This window comes from Lates calcarifer, linkage group LG3 (assembly GCF_001640805.2).
Source record: "Lates calcarifer isolate ASB-BC8 linkage group LG3, TLL_Latcal_v3, whole genome shotgun sequence".
Taxonomy (NCBI): Eukaryota; Metazoa; Chordata; class Actinopteri; family Centropomidae; genus Lates; species Lates calcarifer.
The window spans coordinates 1,182,737-1,204,867 of NC_066835.1; the positions used below are offsets into that span (position 1 = coordinate 1,182,737).

General features: G+C 39.6%; 1 protein-coding gene across 1 annotated transcript in view; it reads right to left on the reverse strand.

The window, feature by feature from the left end:
* Positions 1–21,781, reverse strand: part of nxph1 (neurexophilin 1) — a 46,861-nt gene extending 25,080 nt beyond the window's left edge. Inside the window, exon 1 of the mRNA XM_018695450.1 lies at positions 21,085–21,781. Within this exon, the coding sequence (XP_018550966.1) occupies positions 21,085–21,138 (54 nt within the window). The 5' untranslated portion in view covers positions 21,139–21,781. The remainder of the gene's footprint in view (positions 1–21,084) is intronic.
* Between the last annotated feature and the right edge of the window lie 350 nt (positions 21,782–22,131).

Sequence of the window (22,131 nt, forward strand, 5' to 3'; positions counted from 1 at the left end):
TTCCCTTCAGTGGCTCTGAACCAGCTGAGTGGTCATGCAGTGTCATTGTATCAAAGCGCTCTGTTGAGGTATGGCATATAGCAGACCTGTTAAAAAGTCACTCTGGGCTCCTGACAGGTGTGCCTGGGAGCAGTGGGCTATGCACTGGTCACATTATCTTAGGCAGGTTTTCTCTATGACAAGATGTCTAACAGAAAAAAAAAAAAAAAAAAAAAACACCAAAGTAGTCTGTGACTGGGACAGACCAAAGATCTAAGGAAGGATGGAGATTTAGAAAACCAAATACATGCTTGGCTATTAAATGATATGTGACATTACAATTGTTATAATTGTTCATTTATGTTTTATTCCTTATAACCATCCCCCAACAAACAGCACACAGTTCTTATAGAACTTTTAACTTGAGAAAACTAATTTGTCACAGCAAACAGTTTCACATTCTGTGAGGTAGAGCATAGGATTCAGAGTACTGAGTAAAGCATTATCCATTCTACCAATAAACCAACCAGGATGCTACAGACTACATCAGATTGTAAGAATCTCAGTAAGTGCTTGTCAGATTGTCCAACAGTGGCTGAAACCCCCTTTCAGTCTGACAGTCATGCTCACTTTATATGCAATTGGCCAAGTGTCTTGGAGGTGTGAAAGCAGGTTGAACTTCTACTTTTCTTTATTTCTTCAACTACTTCCATCACTTTTAACGCACACAATGGAGTGCAACACAATGGATGCCTTTGAGGAGACATGTTGTGGAAACATGACAACCTGGGGAGACAGCAACAGAGTTTTCACCTTTTCTTTGAGTCTGGCCATTTGGAACAGGTACAGTATAAATATGTCTGCCTGTAGACATGGTTGTGAAACCTGTCATATGGCCTAACTCAGAAACATTCAGTTCTCGTTAATCTTACAGATTGATTTCCAATGCTATCTGATATTTTTGAAAGTTTATCAGAGATCTAATTTGTAAAACATTGATTGTTAACCCTGGCTAAAAATCAGCTGTGGACAACATGAATCACAAGCTGCAACAGATGATTTAGCTATTAAAATAAAACAATTTGTTTCCTTGGGTTCATGAACATGTTCAAGAAATTCCATGACACTGCCAGTTAATTTGATAATCTTGTGAGCAAAGTTGACTCTTTTTCCCATCATTCATTGTCTGGGAAACATTAATGTGCTCAGAAAATTTCCTTACAGTCTGCCTATTAGAGTTTTATATCGCAAATTTTTACTTGCAAATCTCACTGGGAGTCATCCTCTGGGGACCTGAATATCCATTCAACTTTTCAAGAAATCTAGACATGAACCAAATTGTTGGTCAAAGGGACCCTGAGACATGAAAGCCAGGAGATCAAAACTCATTAGGATCCATCCTCTATGTACCATGAGTGATTTTCACAACAACCACACCAGTAATTATTGAGAAATCTTGATCTGAACCAAAATAGGATCAATACATAGCCTCAGCTCGCTAACATATTAAGTCTTAAGTTTGACTGCCAACTGAGTAAAAACTGAAGGGATGAAGTATATGCTGATGACTTTAATTAAACATGAGTGTGTGCAAGGATGTGTTACCTTCTCTGTAACTTTATATATTTGAAAAGAAACCCAAGTCCCTCTCAGGTTGTAGGTCACCTTTGTGTATGTAAACCTCCCTCCACCCCACCCTCACCCCATTTGAAGAGCCTCGCTCCAAAAACAAGCACTGTTATTTGAACAAAAGGTGCACAGGTTGACCTTGACAGTGTCAAGACCTTGTCTATTGTCCAGCAGCACGATGGAGCTTTTGTAACAATAATGTCCATTTAAAATGCTCATTGTCCTCTCAGTGTGCCTTTCAGCTTGATGCTGTGTACCATTAATCACACAGGACAGCAGCTGGCTGACATCCTCAGACTGATGGGAGAAGCTGAGCTTAATTGTACAGGCCAGAGAGGAACAGAGCTGGACTGTGTATATTCAGAGTGTTGAGATTGAGAGGGTGAAAGGGGATGTGCCATAGCATGTGTATGGAAAAGAGAAAGCATATAACTTCTTCTGATAAATCATATTCCTCTGTGCCATTTTGTGTGTGTGATTGCTTGAGAGAGAGCATGCATGCAGCAGCTTGCTGTTGCTCCTACTTGTTTTCTTATTTTTCCAGCTTTTTAGCTTTCTTCCTTTGTCAACTCATTTAAACGGTGCCCTTTCTAAACACACTAGTAGAGAGTTTTAGTCTGATTTTTTCATTGTGGAATTACTTAGTAGTGAGTGTAGTGTTATGTATTCTCACTGAGCCATGCTACTGTACCAACAAGTCCAAAGTTCAGTTGTTTACAGCAGGGATCTGCTGAAGGTGCAGAAGCCAACTGGCACAGTGATCAGAACAACTGACATCCCCACAGAAATCAGGAGGGCATGCAGAGGACGCAGAGGAGGAATGAAGTGCTGAGGGAATAGTGCTGGGTCTAAACGGAGACTGATGGAGATATCAGCATTAGCTCCCTTCTATCACCATGGACAACATAAAATGGACAATACAATGGACAAGCTAACAACCCTGCTGAGAGTATAATGTTATATGTTTCACAGAGACATGGCTACGATCACTGTTACCACTGACAGCTTTCAGACATTTCATAGCCCAGATATTACAAAACAGGCAGTGTAAAGGATGTCTGAGTACTAATGGTTTGATCTTTAGTGTCTCTAAATTTAAGGAGCAGTCACATTTGAAACATTCCTACGTAACACTGGACACTGTCTTGCTTTCCTAGCCATGTGAAACAACTTACAACATGAGCAGCACAACTGATAAACCCAGAAGGAAAATTTAAAAATAAAGGAAAACTCTGGTTGTGTTCATTCATCAAAAATACATGTTTACATGTTCAAAAGTGATTGAAATCAGTGCTTTAGCAGCCTTTGTAGGAGCTGCCAGTATTTATGTTTTGTTAACCGCTGAGATTCTATAGAATGCAAGTTTCTGTGAAAAAAAATCTGATCTGAATTAATACTGGATGATGGCAAGTTTCCAGTGGTAGTGATTCTTTGATATCCATTGCATCCTGCATTCCCCAACCCCAGTTTTCTGTTTTGTCTTTCTTTGGTTTTCTACAAACAATCTTAAGCTAACATAAATTAAACTCAAAATTTCCTCCAGAGTTTTCACACTAGATGTCTTGCAGCTTTCTTTTTATAATTAGGCTTTTGATTTGAAAAATATCAGGAAGCATTGAGAGTTTTGTTGACACATCAACTTAACATTAGGTAAGAGTACAGTATAAACAACAGGTGGAATTTAAAACAATATTACTAAAACTATAACAATATTATGAAAACAGAAACTGCAGCAGAGCAGCAGAGTGATGAGTACAACATGACTCTGTTCTTGTACTGAGTTCTCTGGAAATACACATTAAACTAAATCTACCGTGTGAATGCTAGTGGTAGGCCACAGGTAATTCTTCTCTCGGTTACTAGACTTAATTTGTTTGTGCTGGCCACGCCTCCTGATGTTTTTTGAATAGCAGCTTTTCCAACTCCAACTACAGATGCAGCTTGCTTTAAATGAAATGGTTCAGGATTTTTCCAGTCTGTCTTACAAAATGTAGCTATAGTCTCCACACTGGCCATGAAGCTTTTCCCATGGAGAGTGTGCTGTAACAAATAGGGGACAAAATTCACAGCTCTCACTCTGTGTAAAAATGCATTCCAAAGTTCAGCTGAGGCTTGTATGCAACTTCTGCTGTCCCACTGAGCTAAATCAAGTCACTGTCTATTTCAGACAAATTGTCCTTTTTTGTTCCCCTGGATAATCCTTTGCCAGGCTGTGACAGAGGAATACTTATCCACTTTAGCTGGAAGTGAATTTGAACTTTTCAGATTTGATAGCTGGAATATTTGTTCAGTTTATGGTTTTGGGACACAATTTGGTTAAAACTCTGTGTTTGGATTGTTTATCTTACAGTCATGCTTTTTCTTTTGTCCTGTCTCATCTGCACCATACAAGACACAGAACATGGTTTGTGTCTGCATGTATCCAGGTCAAGGTTTTCTGAGAGGACTGAGCTGTGGCTAAACAGCAATCAGAATGGACATACGATCACAATACTACACAATACTAGCATGTATGTGTAGCCCATTTCGTGAGAAAAAGTCTGAAGGGCAGTGTCATCACCAATTGAACTAACAACAGCTGACAGTGGAGTAAGAGCAAATAAACCCATGGTACTGTTATCAATCAACCAAACTAAAGTTCCACTGAGATAGAAGCGAAGATTATTGCTGACAAGCAGCAATGATTACAGTTCTGTCAACAGCAGTCACCTGCAGGATAACAATGACATTATTGGCCTTAGCCTTTGTAGAAACAAACATGTAGTCAAAGATATCTCTCAACACATAGATAAGACATTGTATCAACTCATGTATGTATGCTTTGCCATACAGTGTGAATTCCTCCTCAAATTCAAAGTCCAACATGATTGTTTTTGTACTGTGTTTCCGATTTGCTCTGTTTGTAATATATGAGTAAGAATCTGGTACATGTATCCTTCCGCCACAGCTTAGCAAAGATCTACTATCTGAGGAAACATCAAGGGGGAAACTTGTCCTAAACAGTCAAATCACTGCAATTCATATAGCTCATTTAAAAACAGTTTAAGAATGGACATTAACAAAATCATGAGGCAACCTAAGACTATAGACATAAAGAAAGGCAGGTATCTAAGTTTGATTTTATTTTCAGTGGTGGGACAGGACCTAATGTGGGACAGGAGACCATTACAGAGCCTGTGGACAGCAACAGAAAATCCACTGTAACTTTGAACAACACCAACTCCATCCATCTCAGTGATGCCGCTGAACATGGCTGAACAATTAATCAAAATACTATCAAAATTGCAATACGTCCAAGTGCAGTATCTGATTCACAGGAGCTGCATTTTTTTGATGAAGCAACATGTGTCACAACATCACATTATGAATGAAGCATTGTGATGCCCTGGCTTACAAATCATATTCTCCAGAAGCATGGTTGGTACTGACCCCAGCAAAAATCACATCATCCTCATTTTATATTGTTTTCAGTTATCCATTAAGCCATAAAGACATTTTTGAAAGCTGTCGTACCATCAGGGACAGCTCATGTCCCACTGTGACAGGTACAAACTGACTCACAGTCTTTTCTATCAGGCCTAAAACATGTCTGGTACAGGAACACATGTCAGTCTCTGCACTAGGCTTTAACCGTTTTCACTGGAACTACTTGGTATCACATTATTAATTCTTAGACTGTTGACAGTGTGTTTTATAGAGTAATAAGAACACCACCTCTCAAAATAAATGGTGTTGTTTATTTTTTAAATATTATGTTTCAGTGTTTGTATACTGGGGTGAGATGAATCTGAATTAAATGAAAATAAACCAAAATACTTCCATAACATCTGGCCACCACCAGAGATCAGTAAGAAAACATTGTTTTTTTGTTTTTGTCACATGGCTGAACTCACCCAGCCTCACTGAATTTGATTGTACCTGAATTGTTTTGATGCACCTGACAGTGTTGTCACAGAATACTGACACACACTGCAACATAACTCACCATTGAATCTCAGTGACTCAGTGTCAGTTGAGTGGTCTTCCTTGTTTATGAGATAGTTCCACTGTAAAAGTGTTGATCTTAAAAACCATCCCAAACATTATTTCATAAACTGAAAAATACATGATGGCAAAGCTGACACCGCGGCTGCATTTTGTAGTTAACTCAGCTAGTGTGTGTGTGTGTGTGTGTGTGTGTGTGTGTATTCAACCTGCTTTGCTGTTGTAACAAGCTAAATAAACAGTAAGACAGCAGAGACGTGCATGTCTTGTCCTCAGGCTAATGATAAAAAATATTTCCATTTGTAAATTTTCAGCCAAACACATAAATGTTCCATCGGGGCGTAGGAATACATTAGTAAAAGAACTCAAGCTAATGTCTTAATAATTACAGGGCATGATTTATGATTGACAGGTGCTTTTTATGTCAGTGAGTTACAGCAGGTAGGTAAGCAGGTAAGGTAATGCTCAGGCATCAAACACAATGAGAAGATTCTGTTTTCCTCTGACATGCTGGCATGTTGTGAAAGATGCTTTCGGTCTGTCAGTCATGGCGGGATGACACGGCAAGCTCAGTATCTGGTTGCTCAGGAGTGGACACACTCTATCAGCACAGTATTTCCTTTCCTATCCTCTCCCCCTGCTCTGCTGCAGCTTAAAGTCTGAATTTATGCTGACTGTAAGAAATCTGCAAGAGCAAACACATTCAATTAACTCCACAGACCTTTTTCTGTTGAATGACTTTACTGCCTGAGCCATTAACTTGAGACTTAGAGCCAAATAGTTTTTAAATTTTAGCTGAGTCAAAGATACAAACTGGGGTTTTATTGGGAAATGTGCAACTATAGGAGACATTCTACAGCAGCAATACTGCACCCAGCCCTATTCAATGTTGGCCTCATTACTCAAAAAGTAATTTTACTAGTTTTTACTGTCTGGAAGTAGTCATTCACTACACTGCTGCTTCACTGTTACACCTCTGAAAGTGGTGAGTGTAACTGTTCACATCATCAGAGATGAGGTTAAATCAATTTCCTCTTATGGGAAGAGTATTTTTCAGTTAAATGAATTCAGTAGTCTTTGCCAGGCTGTAGCATCTCTGACCTTGTTTGTGATGTAAATGTTTATATAGAGGAGCAGTCTTACAACTTGTCTCTGCTGTGGAGAGTTAACAATATATTAATGACGCTGCTCTTAATGCCTTATATGGAAACAGAAAAGAAGAATTACACTAAATGGTCATTTTGATAAATGTTCATTATTTGTGTGTGTGTGAAAACAATACTGTGCAGTTTTTGCAAGTGAATCCAACTTCCCTATTCCTATTTTTTGGAGAGATAAGTGCATACATATTCTATGAAATCACAGCTACTCAAGTAAATAAATCTGCACCTTCTTGATCTAAAATTTGCATCTGTAACTGTCCAGTCTCAGCTCTCCCTCAAACTCACAGCAGTCACATAGAGATCTCCTGTATATCACCACAGTAGAGTGGTGCTCTGCGTCCTGAGCAGCTAATGTTTTAAGTAATGGCTTGTGAGGCCTGACAGATCAGCCATGCTCTTCCTGAGCTGCGGGCATGGACGCTCAGAGAGCCAAGCAAATCCATCAAGGCGACAGGATGAATTAGTGCCAAGACACCTCACTACCTGTTAGGAAGAACTCCCATCAGCAGTAATTGATTTGATAAATGCTGGAGAGGGGAGCTCTCTGTGACAGCGAGCCACACAGAATGAGAGAAAGTTCTGTGAAGATTCTTCACATGAAGAAGCTGTGACTTAAAAAGCTTGAACTTAAATCATAATTAAGAAAAAAAAACCTACACTCCTTGTGATGTTCTGTCTCTCCAACAGTTTGATGTTGTTTGTGTTGTATTTTGTTCCTTGTTTGTTCATGTAATACATGAAACAGAAACACCTGGGTGGTTGATCTAATTTTGTGATGTTACAGGCTAACTGTTATTTACACAATTCCTTTAAAGTGATGATTTCACTACTGTAGGCTTTGAATCAGAACTGTATCACCTTTTCATATTACAATTCACAGCTGCAACAAAGTAGCCTCAAACATGATCTTATACAATCGTATAAATACAAGTTAGTAGGTTATAGATTGAGATTGCAGTTCCAACTGGACAGCATCAAATACAACACTAGATATATTTTCATGTCTTTAATAACATTCTGTGGGTCAGAGCTGATCACACAGACTTTCATCACTCAGATGAATCCAGGGAAGAAAACAAAACTACAACATTATCCTGCTAAATGAACTCAGACCAGCTTCCTCCTGCCCTCTGCTGCAGTAAACCTGGACTCACAGGGAGCTGTAGTCCTGAGCTGGCTCTGATCCTCCTCTCTGTTGTTACTGCTGCTTGATGCACAACCATTTCAAGCATTTGGATTTGGATCTTTCCACTGAGCTTTTCAGCCACAGCTTTACATTTTTCTAACTTGTTCACAGAAAGAGAGTCAGCAACAGTCCATTGGCTGTCTCAGTACTTAAACAGGGAACGGGACCATATTGAACATATTTAAATGAGGAGCAGACCTGAGGAAGATGACAGCCATACAGAACCACACTGGGCCACAGCCTGCTCCACTGGACTTATCACCACCACACCTATACCTCTCTCTGTTTTGACTTTGTCCTCTCTTTCTTGTGCTTTTTTTTTCCAAATTGAGCCAATCTGTGTAGGTGCCCTGGTTTTCCTGATGGATCACTCCAACATTGTGGTATAGTTCATTTTGTTAGTGTGGTTTTTACAGCTGATCTTACAAATAAAGTTGACTTACCCACCTACTTATAACCTGTATGCTATTATTTTAAAAAATGTTATATATACTTTAATTTGTCATTATTTCCTTATGTGAATTTAACTCACAATCTGATGCAGCCTAACGCAGCACTAACATAAACCCTCCTTCATGAAGATTACAATCTTGAGCTTTTATTGAAAACTGAGAGAGGTCATGGTTCAACCTCGTGGTCATTTTGGAGGCTACAGTTTGTGGTGCTGTTAAGCTGTATTCATGAAGGATGATGTATTGCAGACACTGCTGCTGTTCAGACTACATAAGGTTTAACTAGACTAGGCTGTACTTAAATGGCCAACTGAGTGTATATTGTAATATAAAACTAAATATACTGAGCTAGAACAGTCTGTTTTAATAGTGGGTGGCACAGTGTGCAAGTGGTTAGCACTGTTGCATCAAGAAGGTTCCTGGGTTTGAGCCCTGGTTCAAGCTGAGGGCTTTTCTGTGTGGAGTTTGCATGTTCTCTCCCTGTGCCTGCGTGGGTTCTCTCCAGGTACTCCGGCTTCCTCCCACAGCCCAAAGACATACATTTTAGGTTAACTGGTGACTCTAAATTGCCTGAATGTGAGTGTGAATGGTTGTTTGTTTATATGTGTTGGCCCTGCGAGACCTGGCGATCTGTACAGGGTGTACCCTGCCTCTCACCCAATGACAGCTGGGATAGGCTCCAGCCCCCCCACAACCCTTAAATGATAAGCGGTATAGATCATGGATGGATGTTTTAATAACTAATAATAAGAATTATAGTATAATAATTAGATAGGTAGAATAAAGCTCAGGAAAAAGACAGTAAGACATAATGAGCAAATGAATGAAAAAATATTTTGGTCATTTAACTGGTTCAGATGGAGTTATGAGACCTGCTGATATTTCACCCGCACATCAGCTGCATTTCTGTTCTGCAGTCTAAACCCTTACACAGAGAAAATACTGATAGATAAACCAAACAGGCTTTATGTTGGCAGATACACAGTGTGTATATGCTGCTTTAAAGGTGAGACTGACCAAACATTAACTCAAGAATGTTAAGTCCCCAATCACCCGCCACCCCCATCCCTCTTTCTATCTGTAATGGCGTCTCCATCACTAGTAATACTCCCACAACGTAAATCAGTGCTCCAGAGCACAGATCTGCATTCAGTCAGTTTTAACAGAGAGGATTGACAGTAAACAGGGAAATGCATGTGAGTGTGTTTACACTGTATATTTGAACAATACCCTGCATGGAATTCATTTTCTCTGCCTGAGGTAGAAAAACATGAATTGATGGCATTGAAATGATAAGAGGTAAAAAAAAAAAAAAATGATGAAAAATGGCAAACAATAAGGAGGAGTACATCTGATTCCCAGGAAGGAAGGGAGTGTTTGAAGTCGAGGGTCAGCTAGATAAGACGAGTTATTCATGTGAATCTGAAGAGGGAGTGTGGAGAATAGAAAGTCAGAGAGAGCGCGATAACCAGTCGAGGAGAAAGAGAGCGGCAGTAAATGAGAAAGAGAGATAATGGAGGAATGGAAGGTCTCCTCCTCCTTCTCGTTCTCCTCATCTTTCACCACTGCACCACCTCTCTAAAGGAGACTCTCATCCCACTGACATGTGATTGACAACTGTCAGATGGCAGACACACCTCCTTGTGCTCTTTCTCTCCACTGTGACTGCAGGCCAAAGAGAATTGTAATTCTGAAAATCATTTTAGCCACAGTCTCCAGGGCTGACTGTAAGAAGCCCTGTCATTACCAAACTGATTAATTGATAAGGACTCTTATATATCATCAACATGCTCCAGACAAAAAAAAAAGGACACATAGGTCTGTGTTGTGAAGTATTGATTAGTGAACCATGATAAGCTACATTAAAGTGTGTTTACAGTGAATAATTAATAAATGCAATTTAACAAATACATTCATTATCTTTTTAGTTACACTCCATAATTCTGTTACAGTGCCCAAAACCATAACATTTAAAAAAAGCTGCAGCCCCTTTAACCCAGTGGGATGTAGCTGATTGACACATGACCACTGACGCATAATCAATAATAGCAATTATTCACTCTCTCACCAAAATGTAATTTCATGAAAGGTGGAAAATAACTAGTTTTGACAATCCACTCTGCCCTCTGCAGAGCTTTTCTGCTTTTAAAAGAAGCATCATTTCTGCTTATTTCTCTTCACTTTTTAAGCATGAACTCACCACATTTTCTTCACTAATGACATCAAAGCACAAATAAAAATTATCCAGTCATGGTGTTCTTTTCAAACTATAGTGAGAATATTGCTGACTTAATATTACTGATATTACTGCCTGTAACTCCAGTTTTAATGTTTTTGTTTTGTTGTGTGTGTGTGTGTGTGTGTGTGTGTGTGTGTTTGGGTGAGCTGCTGCTGTATATTTAATACAGGAGAACCTCATTTTAGCTAATTAATCTCATAGTTGTGAATCAGGACCTGAATTATTTGGATGATGCTGTAAAAAGGTGGAAAAGTTGGTATGTTCCAGCTGTTTATCTCATTTTCAGGTTGTAGCTACAGGTTGTGAAAATTAATTAGTCTAGCTTAATAAATGTTAATATTGATTAATTCAGTAATGATCAGGAAAAACTGTAATATGTCTGGCTGCAAGCTAAGGGATGGGTTTAGTAAATGATAAAATAGGCTTTTTGATCATATCCTTTTTTTCCTGACAGTTCTTTAATATCCTCCAAAACACATAGGACTATTACAAATGTGATCCAATATGGCCCTTTCCTGACCAGCTGCCACTGTGCTTAAGTTTGAATAAGAGTAGTTTCTAGTTTAAGGTAAGAGAGAGGTCTTGACCATGGTTCTAGTAAGGGCTGGACATTTGGAGAAGGGATGTGAATCACAGTCTTCTCTATAACAGCGACACACTTTGAAATAGGGGCTCAGTGTTACTGCTTAAACAGAGATTTAACAACTGATTCCATTCTCTTGTCCTTTTATATTTGTATTTGAATCAGAGGTCCTGGGTTGACCACTGTTCATCACAATAAACTAATGACAGCTCTGTTTGTCATCATTTGAATCAAAAATCCTCACTTCTCCTGCTCATCTCATCACATCAATATGTGAATATTCAAAGTGGATCAAATGTTTGTTTTATGTCGATAGCTGCTGATGTTCACCCTACCTTTCCTGCCATCTATGAGCAGGAAGTGAGAGAATGAGGCAGAAATATCACTGCTGTTTTCAGTTTGCTGTTAAACCTAACTGACTTTATCATTTGTTCCTCTTCAAACCATCTGTGTTGCAGCCTGCTTCTCCTCGGCTGCATTATATATCAGCTCGTTTGTGTTGAGTGACAGCGACAACACAAACAGCCTGGCCTGACAGACATGTGGGTGTTGACGACAAATTGGAGTACTGTACTCACAAAACAGCCAGAGTATAACAGTCACTTATGCTCACCTACCTCCTCTTTCCTGCTCCTGTTGTATTCTGTATCTCACATTCCCCTCACTTCACCCTTGCACTAAAAAGTTAGAATGATCCACAGGTGTCAGACAGAGTTGCTGCTTTGAAGATTTAATGTCAGGATTTTGCTCTGCTCTGATATGGAGATTGAAAGAGAACAGATATAGCAAATTTAACAAACAAGCCACTTCAGAGTAACCAAATTGTTAAGTGACGTGTAGTGGCTTACTAATTTTGAAGGGATCAAAGGAAGAGGAGGAGGAGGAACAAGGAGAAGAGTAACAAAGTCATCGTTAGGAGGGTGTTGGGGTAGATGGACAGGTCAAAAAAAAAAAAAAAAAAAACGGGACTCATGTTTGCTGTGTGAAACAGTTTTTTGTACTTCTTCAAACAATGACTGTTCCACAATCCGTCCAGACTATACCCTGTTTCTGGACCAGTGTCTGCTGAGATTAGCTACAACCCCCCTACAAACCATAAGCATAAGCAATATAGATATTGGATGGATGGATAGAAGGATGGATGGATGACTGTTCCACATCCTTAACCACATGTTTATCATTGTAACCATGATGACAAAGGTCATCACAGTTAAAACCCAAACCATGATCTCTTCCCAAATTTTACTTTACTTTTTATGTTTACTATTTTTATAATGATGACAATGCATACTGGTACACCTTAGGGTGCAGAGAGGGAACAGTTTATTTATAGGATACTACCTAGAAAACTGTTATGTGTCACAGATTCAGTGTAGAAAACCTAGTGACACAGCACACAGCACTCATTTGATACTAAAACTCTCCAGTGAATCTCAAGTGAAACTAATTCTTTAACAGTCCCTTAAACAGGGCAAAGTTGGGTTCATTGCAGGTTTCACACTGTTGAGCAGAATCCTCTCAAACTCCACTGTAATGATTTCTCTGCTTCAGAAATAGTTCAATACTGTCAACCAATGCAAGGGTTTACAGCCTGGTTTTCAAGAGCTCACATGAGTATTCATCACTTATTGATTTTTTTATAAGTCATCCATACATTCTGTGGAGCAGGGCGACAGTGCCTGCATGGTCAGTCACTGTAACGTAACAGGATGGAAAGATCTAAAGTAGAAGATAACGGACATGGCTGGTAATTCACGTCAGTGAGCGCCGTGGCTGTTGGACTATGCAACAGACGTGAGCTCCAATGGGAGATCCATCACTGCCGACACAGCAGAGGGAAGCATGGCCCCAACCTCCTCTTCCTTTCCATTTCCACTATTTCCACATCCTCCTCCTCCTACCTCCCTGAGGACTGCAGACTCTCATCCTGCTCCGTTTCACTAGTCAGTCAAGCCCGTCATAAGGTTAGAAAGCAAGGCAATCCATCACTCTACAGCTCCAAATCCACTGCCTGCATCACCATTGTATCCAGTCAGTCCAGACAGTGCTGGTGGGGCACCGTAGTTAATGACTAAATTCAGCCTGAGCAACTGGGACTGAAACACACAGATCTCCTCAGTAATATGGATATTATGAGAGTTTGTCATGCACTGCAAAAAACTGTCAGCAGCCTCAATTTCAGCCATTTCATGAAGATTTTTCTTAAAATTGAAGAATTCCAGAAAATGAGAGTTTCAGGGAATTTATAGTATTTTGAAAGAAAAGGAAATAACAGAGATAACTGCCTGGGAAGAAATTTAAGACTTATTTTACAACAGTAAAATGTATTATTTTTATCAGAATATTATAAACAAATCACATTAAAGGTTATATGACTGTTGACAATTGTATTTTAAAAAGGCAAGTTTCACTGTCTAGTGGCACACAATGGCTATGTCTGTGAGCAGTGATAACTCAGTTAATCCTGAACTTGAAATATGCTAAAACATCTTAATTCAATGAACTTCACATAAAATTACTTCAGAATTTCACAAAATGTTAAATTCCCGATATCATCTCTGTATGTAAATGGTAGTCAATGATATCACCTCAATATATATTCTTTGATCTGGTCATGTGCATGTGCACAGTGTACCACATTATGTGCTACAGAGAGATAAATATACAGTTACTGAACATCTGCCTACAATCATAAAGATAAAACTACTATAATATCAAAATACTGTCTATAGCCTGTCTATAAGGTATCAGGCTATCCTGCTCTCCAATAACAGCATTTGTATTAAATATGTGGTGTATGTTGCATTCTTTACAGCAGCTAATAATCTGCACAACTGGAGAATCATAATTACATTCAAATATATGACAAATAAATTATATTACAGGTTGAGTGTGTGTGCATTTTTAGAATATTTAGACTGTGGAAAGCTCTTGAAAAGGTGTCTCTGGTGATTAGATGCAAAACATTTCCTAAAGACTCAAGTGAAATTATTTGATTTACTCAAAAACAGCATAACAAATGTGAGTTTAAATTAGACTTTCTTCCTCTAAGTTTGGGGGCAATCTATCCAAATGACAGAGCTATTGGACAGGGCAGAGCACCTGTTGCCTCCTTATCCAAATTTTGTATCTGGTGGAAAAAAGTGTCTGGAGGAGTTCTAACTTCCCAGTAGTTTATTTCCTGTTAAACAGTAGTTTTTTCTCTTAACATCATTTTTATTGAGAATATTAATCAGCGGATTTGTAACTGTGAGGAAAATAAAATAAATAAATAAATAATAAATAAAATTCTATATTTTCGTTGGTGCGATGCCAGTGAGGGTGTATGTGATAGTCAGAGGGGCTTGCACAGTGAGCTGCAGTCTGGGGGAGTAGTGTTAAACTTTGTATGCATTACACCCTCCATATATAAAGTCTTTTCATGAAGTGACAAAAATAAGCTAACTTCCTGGTGGCCAAAGGCTTTAAGACAAAACACATTAAAGGTTTTTTGTATTGTTGTTGTTGTTCAATAAGAGACCAAGGGAACCAGGTTTGATCAGGTGGAGGTGTCACGGTGGCCTATTAAACACAATGATCACATAACTGCACCACCTTTCACTTACATCTGGCTAAGTAACTTGCATGTATGGTTGGCTGCACAGGTGTTAGCTGCCAAAGTGTTGCAGATAGAAAAGTGTGAGGATAGCCGTGGAGAAGAATTCATGGAGCATCACTGGAGAGGAATTAGTGAGGGTGAGCCAGATTCTTACACACACTCCTGCACACAATAGCTAATAATACTGATCAATTTGACTGTCCAGCTCACTGGTAACACAAGAGGAAAAAACACTGAAAGATCAGTATGTTACGTACTCAATTATCATGTTACCTACTCATTTACCATTTAACAAACACATGCAGCAGACAGAGCTGTTAAAGTCGTTTAGAGTTGTGAATCTAACTTTCACTCTTTTTGTTGCTCTGTTTACCAACTGAGCTTTCAAAAATCACTATGTTCACCAGCTGGTTGTTAACTGTGTAGTGTTTGGTGCTGGGCAGGTAGTGTGCTGTGACTTTATCTGACCAGACAGTAAAGCTGTGGGCCATACAACTACAACAAAGTTCAGCTTTAAACAAGGATGCAAAAACACTGGAGCTACAACTTATGGATACCATCTATGATTTTTGTTAATTTTAAATGCCAAATGCTCATTACACAGGAGAAAAAAGGTGGATACATGGGCCTGAAAATGGGACTGAGTGCCATCAAAAACACTCTTGATTCATCTTGTAAATGCAGATATCAGTGTGAGTTTTGAGAGGTCTGCTCTATCACTTCAGCTGTGACGAGCTGAGCTTGCGGCACACTCTGGAGTCACAGGAGTACCTGCAGATGTAAGGCAGGGTGGACTAGGTTATCTAGTCGCATCCTGCCTTCAGAGACATTTCTCTCCCTGGGCTGCTTCAAAGTGCTTCTTTCAGGGCCACATGCTTCACCATAAACGGATTGCTCTGAGGAGAAAGAATTGAGGGGTATGAAGCCTCCCTCAGAATCAAACCCAGGTTGCAAGCGGGGCTAGATATTCTGAGAACAACGCCCTTCAATGATCAGCTCCAGCTCTGACCTCTGAACTGTGAACACGATTGAAAATCTGGGGCAGTACATGGAGGAGAGAATAGAGCCTGTGGTCATTAATCACACCTACCACCTCAAACATACCATTCACACACACACACACACATACACACACAGCATTAAGGCTGCAAAGTCAGACTGAATGGTGATTCTGGAAATATTTAAAGGAGATTCCTCTCCAATTTAACACTATCAAAGATCCGAAATCTGATTTCCCGCAGTCACCTCCCACTGGACTCCAGACACCACAGTTGGTGCTATTATCATTGGCTTTATGGCCAAACACCAAGGTCAAGTGTTGTTTGGGTTGTTTGTGGGAGTGTGCAGCTGCCTGGGGAGGCTGAGCTCAGATCAGATGGCCCCAGACTCACAGGCAGGTTCACGTAGGTTACGTAGGTTACACACAGCGCTGCAACAAGACTAAGTCACCTTGACATGTCAATTCCAATCTGTCTGCCAAGAAGCACGGCAGTACACTGTGCTGATTGTAGGTTAAAGATCAACTCCACACAAACAACCTCAGTTTCAAATCTAGTTTCAGACGTGTTTAATATTGTGATTTATTTATTTTTTGCTGTCTTAATTATACTTGAAAAGTAAATTTTCTTTCTATTTTTCCCAACAAACACACAGACAATTAAGCAATTAATAAGACTAAAGCTAAAACAATTAGTTGAGTAATAAATTCAAACAGGGCAAGTATTTTGAAAACTTGATTAATCCTTTTAGTCATTTTTCAAGCAAAAAAGTCCAAACATTCTCTGGTTCCAGTTTCTCAAATGTGAAAATTTGCTGCATTTTATTTTGTTGTATCATTGTAAAGTGAATATCAGTTCAGACAAAACCTCACCCTGCACCGTGAAACTGTGAGAGATATTTTTCACATTTTATAAATCATGTCAACAGAATATACCTCCAAACACACTGGATGTTTGAGGTTAATACCAATATTTACATTTGAGAGTTTAAAAAAAGAGAGAACATGATGGATGACACATGGATGAAACATGATAGATATTATTTAACTGTATAATAATGTTTTTAATGTATTTTATATATTTTGAGCAAGATATTTACTGAGCAGGAAGTTTCACAGTGGAAATAAACTTGTCAGTGCTCTCTGGTGGACAGCCTCAATGTAACAGTACCTTTGGCATTTCTTTACTATGTTGTCATATGAATACGGCATCAGTGTCATAAAAACAAAATACTTGTGTCTAATCTTCATTTTGCTGAAAATTACCTGGGTCATCCACCAGCACCTCTACAAACAACTGAAGGATTTGTGGAATTCTCTCAGGAACTTCTAAAACCCCCTCATGGATCTGCAGAATTCCACCTAAGCCTAAAATACTCTAAACCTCCAATGAAACCTGCTAGAGACCTCTGGAACGTCCTCAAAAACACCTGAAACCTTCTTAAGAACAAGACAAACCTTTTCAAGCAGCACTGGATCCTTCTTTTGGATGTCTAAAAAGCCGCTGAAGCTCCCTGAAGGCCCTAAAGCATCCCTGGATCTCCACTTTAAGATCCCCCACATGTCACTGCCTTGAGAGGCAATGCCAGTTTCACTGAGTGAAAGCTGGTGAATGTAACAGAGCTGGGTAACTGGGCTGAGCTGAGGCCACTGAGATGGCAGCGGGGGAATTGCAGTGTTGTTCTCCAAGACTGAACTCTCAGCCCTTTTGTACTCAGCTCTCTCCAGCAGCCGGGCTTGAATAGCTCTAAAGTGACACCTCCATGCTGCTTTAAAAGCTAAGTAGCACAAAGGTTGAACAAGGAGCTGAGAGAAATGTTCACTTAGTCGACATTTGGGCTGAAAAAAACATAACACTCCACACTCTCCATGGCTCCCACTTGATGGCCACACAATGCACTTGTCCTTGCACTTGTGTGTCTGTATGTGTGTGTGTCTTCAGTTGCACAGCATGTGGCATTTGCGTGAATGCCTTTGCTATATAATTGAATTAATACTGGCCGGCTCTTGATTTCAGCTTCAAACAGCTCGTTGAAAACATATTGCTTATATATTATTATGAGCTAATTTAGAGGTCTGAGGTCTGAAGAGGGAGTGTGGTGAGATGGGGGTTGTGGTGGGGGTGGGGGGGTTCACAGTCTGTGAACTGTGCTGTAGTGATCTCAGTAGGACTTTCTTTACTCCCCACCGTGCAGACTGCTTGACACTGCAGGCCTCATTTACGCTGTTTGATAATAACACTTTAATGTGACTGCAATGACTACTGCCAGTGGGACCACTGCATCCTTTTCTCCCAGGGGAGACAGGCGGGAGAGAGCAGTGAGTTGGGGGGTGGTAGCAGTGGTGAGAGTCAGAAACCAGAAAGACCTCACTGGCTGACTTCACATAAAAGCGCACCAAAGCCCAGGTGAAAGGAACGTCTGCCAATTTTTTTTATTTATTGCTGTCAACAAAGCTGAAATTCTTAAATCCTCGTGTAGTGTCAGTTTATATCTACACCTATAGGAAGACACCAAACTGAAGACATTAAATCTAATGATACCTCTTTACAACAGCAAATAATGATAACACAACAGTGGGGAAATGAATACAAAATAATGTTAGAGCTGATAAGAATGGTCAACACAGTGCTCATCAGTTACACTGTTGTATAATACACACAGGTATGGACAAAAGATGTAAATAACAAGTATTAAAAGAAAAACATGTACAACATTTAAACAACGTTTCTCAAATAGATTTTCGGCTCAGACAGCTGTGGACTGAAATGTCTGAAATATTTCTCAATCAGATTCCTGAAAGCCTTGGTCTGTACAGATAACCACGACAAAATATTAATATCTATCTAACAACTTGTTCACCTGGTTGAATTAGGAAAATCATAAACAACAGCAGTATGGGCTGGTATTACAAAATGAAATGAAAATGATTTCCGTTAGATGACAGATTACATTATTTTATTTTACATTTTATCCATAGAAACGGCTCGGAATTAAATGCCTAAAAGTTCCATTAAAATAATGTATGAACAACAATCATGATAATCCCAAATGAAATTCTTTTGTCCAGGAATAATAAGAGGTGTGGTAATTAAATAGTGGGCCCACAGGTAATGGTCCCGCGCTGTCTTCTACACTGTACAGCGTACCTGCGCTGTGCTGTTATCGGGGTCAAGGCGCGGCTCTCAGACAAGAGGCTTAAGCAAAGACAGGAGCCTTTAACACGCCATAAAACCATCAAAGTTCAGCTCTAATCCCCGCCGCTGTGGATAAGGCTGATTGTTAACGGGCTGCACAATAAGCTCGGTTTACTCTAGGCGAGGTGGCATTGTGCGTTTTTTTTTTTTTTTTTTTTTTTTTTCTAGTTCCACAATTCAACTCAGACAACACTGCGAACAGGGTTTACTGGGGGAGCCGAGTGGTTTTTTATTTAAATCACCAGTGGATTTAAAACCACACCTTTCCCTCGACAGTAAGAATTTTACAAAGATTCCATGCTTGTATTTGATGTCTATAAATCTAACAACATGACATCTAACATCTGAATTTATTTGGGAAAGACAGCACAGGGGTATCAGGGGAATTATTTCAGGAAGAAGAAAAGAGGCCAAAATCTGGACTCCGCAAAAATAAAGCGGTGTCAAAAAGAGGTCAGAAAATACAAGTCCGGCTTTTAGCGTTACTTTTCAATTTCTAAGTATTATTTAAAATGTATTTTTCCGTTTAGAACATATTATTATGGTTAGGCCTGTTATTATCCCCCTTATGGCTCCACAAAGCAGAATGGTTTTAGTACAATTAAAAGAAAAGGTGTGTGTAAATACTTTCAGCACCATGGAGAGCTCCACATCCACCAGCTGTGTGTTTTACTGCGTGTGTTAGTTGTTGGAAAAATGAAGGAGACACACACATTTACACACTAAACCCCCTGCGATACCAACACACAGCCACAGAGGCTTTTCACACTACATACAAGATTATTGAATTGCATATTGAAATCAGTGTGTGATACATTTCAGACAATTTTCATTTTCATATGTGATACAGTTCAAATTTTAAAGCGGTTACACCTGTTGGCAGTGAGCTGAAGTTTGTCAGGTGAGATGTCTGTCAATTAGAAATAGAATATTAAAATATCCAGTGTGAAAATTCAGAATAAAATGAAATGAATGAATGAATGAATGAGTGTTTGAGGTTTGTTTATAATTAGAAGGAGAAGCTTGTTTGGACGTTCAGTGTTTCGGCCTGTATTCACCTCATCTGACCATCTGAAAAGTAGAAAATAAAATAATTTCAAAAGGCTAAAATGAATCGATTTCCCATCTTTTTTTCTTCTCTTCTGTCTGTTTATGACAGAAAGTGAAAGAGGAGAGTAAAATTCTCTTTCCCTTGTTAAAATAATAGAATCTGTGGTAAAGACTCACAGACTGTTTCAGTTTTAAATTCCATTTATTTTAATCTAACTGAACTGTGTATTATGTTTATCATGTGTATAATAAAGCAGATATCGACTTCATCAAGAGTTAAGATTTAATTTACTCTCGGATCTGTTTTTTTTCTTCCATGGGTGATTCATGTTAAACTAAACTACACTGATACAGAACATTTGCCATAACTTGTATTTCATTTACATGACTTGCCTGTTTAGATAACCGGTCTGACAATGTTCGAACTGGGTCTGTCGGTGGGTCCCTGTCTAACCCGCTGTAGAGAGTACCGTGAACGTCCAGGCAGCGTGAGTTTTGGTTTGTTATGGCGCCCCCGTGAGACCATTTCACAGCATGTGCTGGTTATGGATCGTTTGATTTCTCTAGTATTCAAACAGCACCCTACACATTTTCGAAAAAAGCTTTTATATCCCATGTGCGAAAGCATGATTTCAGTAATATTAAATAATTGCATGTTTTAGTTTTCTTTTCTCTCTCTTTTTTTTTTTTTTTTTTTTTTTTTTTTGTATTACGCACCACAAAAAGCTCCGCCTGGTGCAAGTTTTACTGTCAGACAGCTACAAATAAATAAACAACAAGTAAATAAAAATGTGATATATAAAGTTGAAATACTTCCTTTACACACTTGACAGTCTATCCACTGTGCCACCCGGTCAAAGAAGAACAGCCGCGTTAAACGGGTAAACGGGTTTGGAATCTGAGTGAACCAACAAAAGTCCGCTCATTGTGAGCAAATAGCTGTTATGGCTTTTAGACTCTCTGTCACAACAACGTTAAGTCGAGAAAAGTTGAACCAGAGATCAGACTGAGCGGGGAATCGAACTCACCAGGCAAAGCACGGGCGTCAGGAGGAACACGGCGCACCAACACGTCACCTGCATCCTCCCGGAACTCAAACTTCCACTAATTTCCCTCGGCTGGTAGTTGCAGTTTTGCGGACCATAAATCCACCTGGTATCTACCTCACAGCGCGGCCAAGCCCCTCAGCAGCCCAGGCAAAAAGGACAAGATGCACCCCATGGCCGCACAACAAAGATGAGAGTTGGAAAAGGGGACAGTACGGAGGAGTCGGTGAGACTGCTGCTGTTCCGGCGGGGGTGGTGTTAGGGGGTATGGGGACCACAAATGGTTACTTGAGAGTTAATCCAGGTAGAGAGAGAGAGAACAGCAGGGTCATTGCTGTGTGTAGATTCAAGTCCCGATTGTCTGGTAGCTGGCGCACGCAGCGGTCGGAGCGCTCCGATCTGAAGGGAACGGCAGGGCTTTGCGCTTTATAACGAGCGCCCACAACACAAACAGGGAGACTGAGGGCGGGGGGGGGAGGCGAATAAAACGGGTGGAAATTTGTGAGGGACGCATAGAGCAAATTTTCCCTCTTTCCTTTTCACCCCTTTTTTTTTAAAACGACCCTCGTGAAGAAAAAGCGTTTCACCTTGGCCGCAGGTTTGTGCGCTTGATGTAGATGAATGAGCTGACATTCACAACTCCGCTGCCAATAACTCCAGGTACCAACCTCTTCCGTTCAGCCCCAAACAAGAAACAAACCTGGACCTGGAGTTCATGAGCTCATTCAGTGTATTAATGCTCGTCGTCACTGTCAGAATCAGTGCTGTTAACAACTTTTACTGAATATCCTACAATGTCTTACGCATGTTCATGCAAACAGGCCAACACCATAGGCAGACATATCCCGATTCGACTAACAGTAAAAAAAAAAAACGCATCTTATGGAGTCATTTTTGTCTATTGTCTGACTAAAACTTCTCTTACATATACATGATTGATGGAGGAAAAAAATTCAACCAAGCTGATTTGCACTGGAAACAGGTTAAAATGATTACATTTTTCATCTTATCAAAACCAGATTAAGAGTA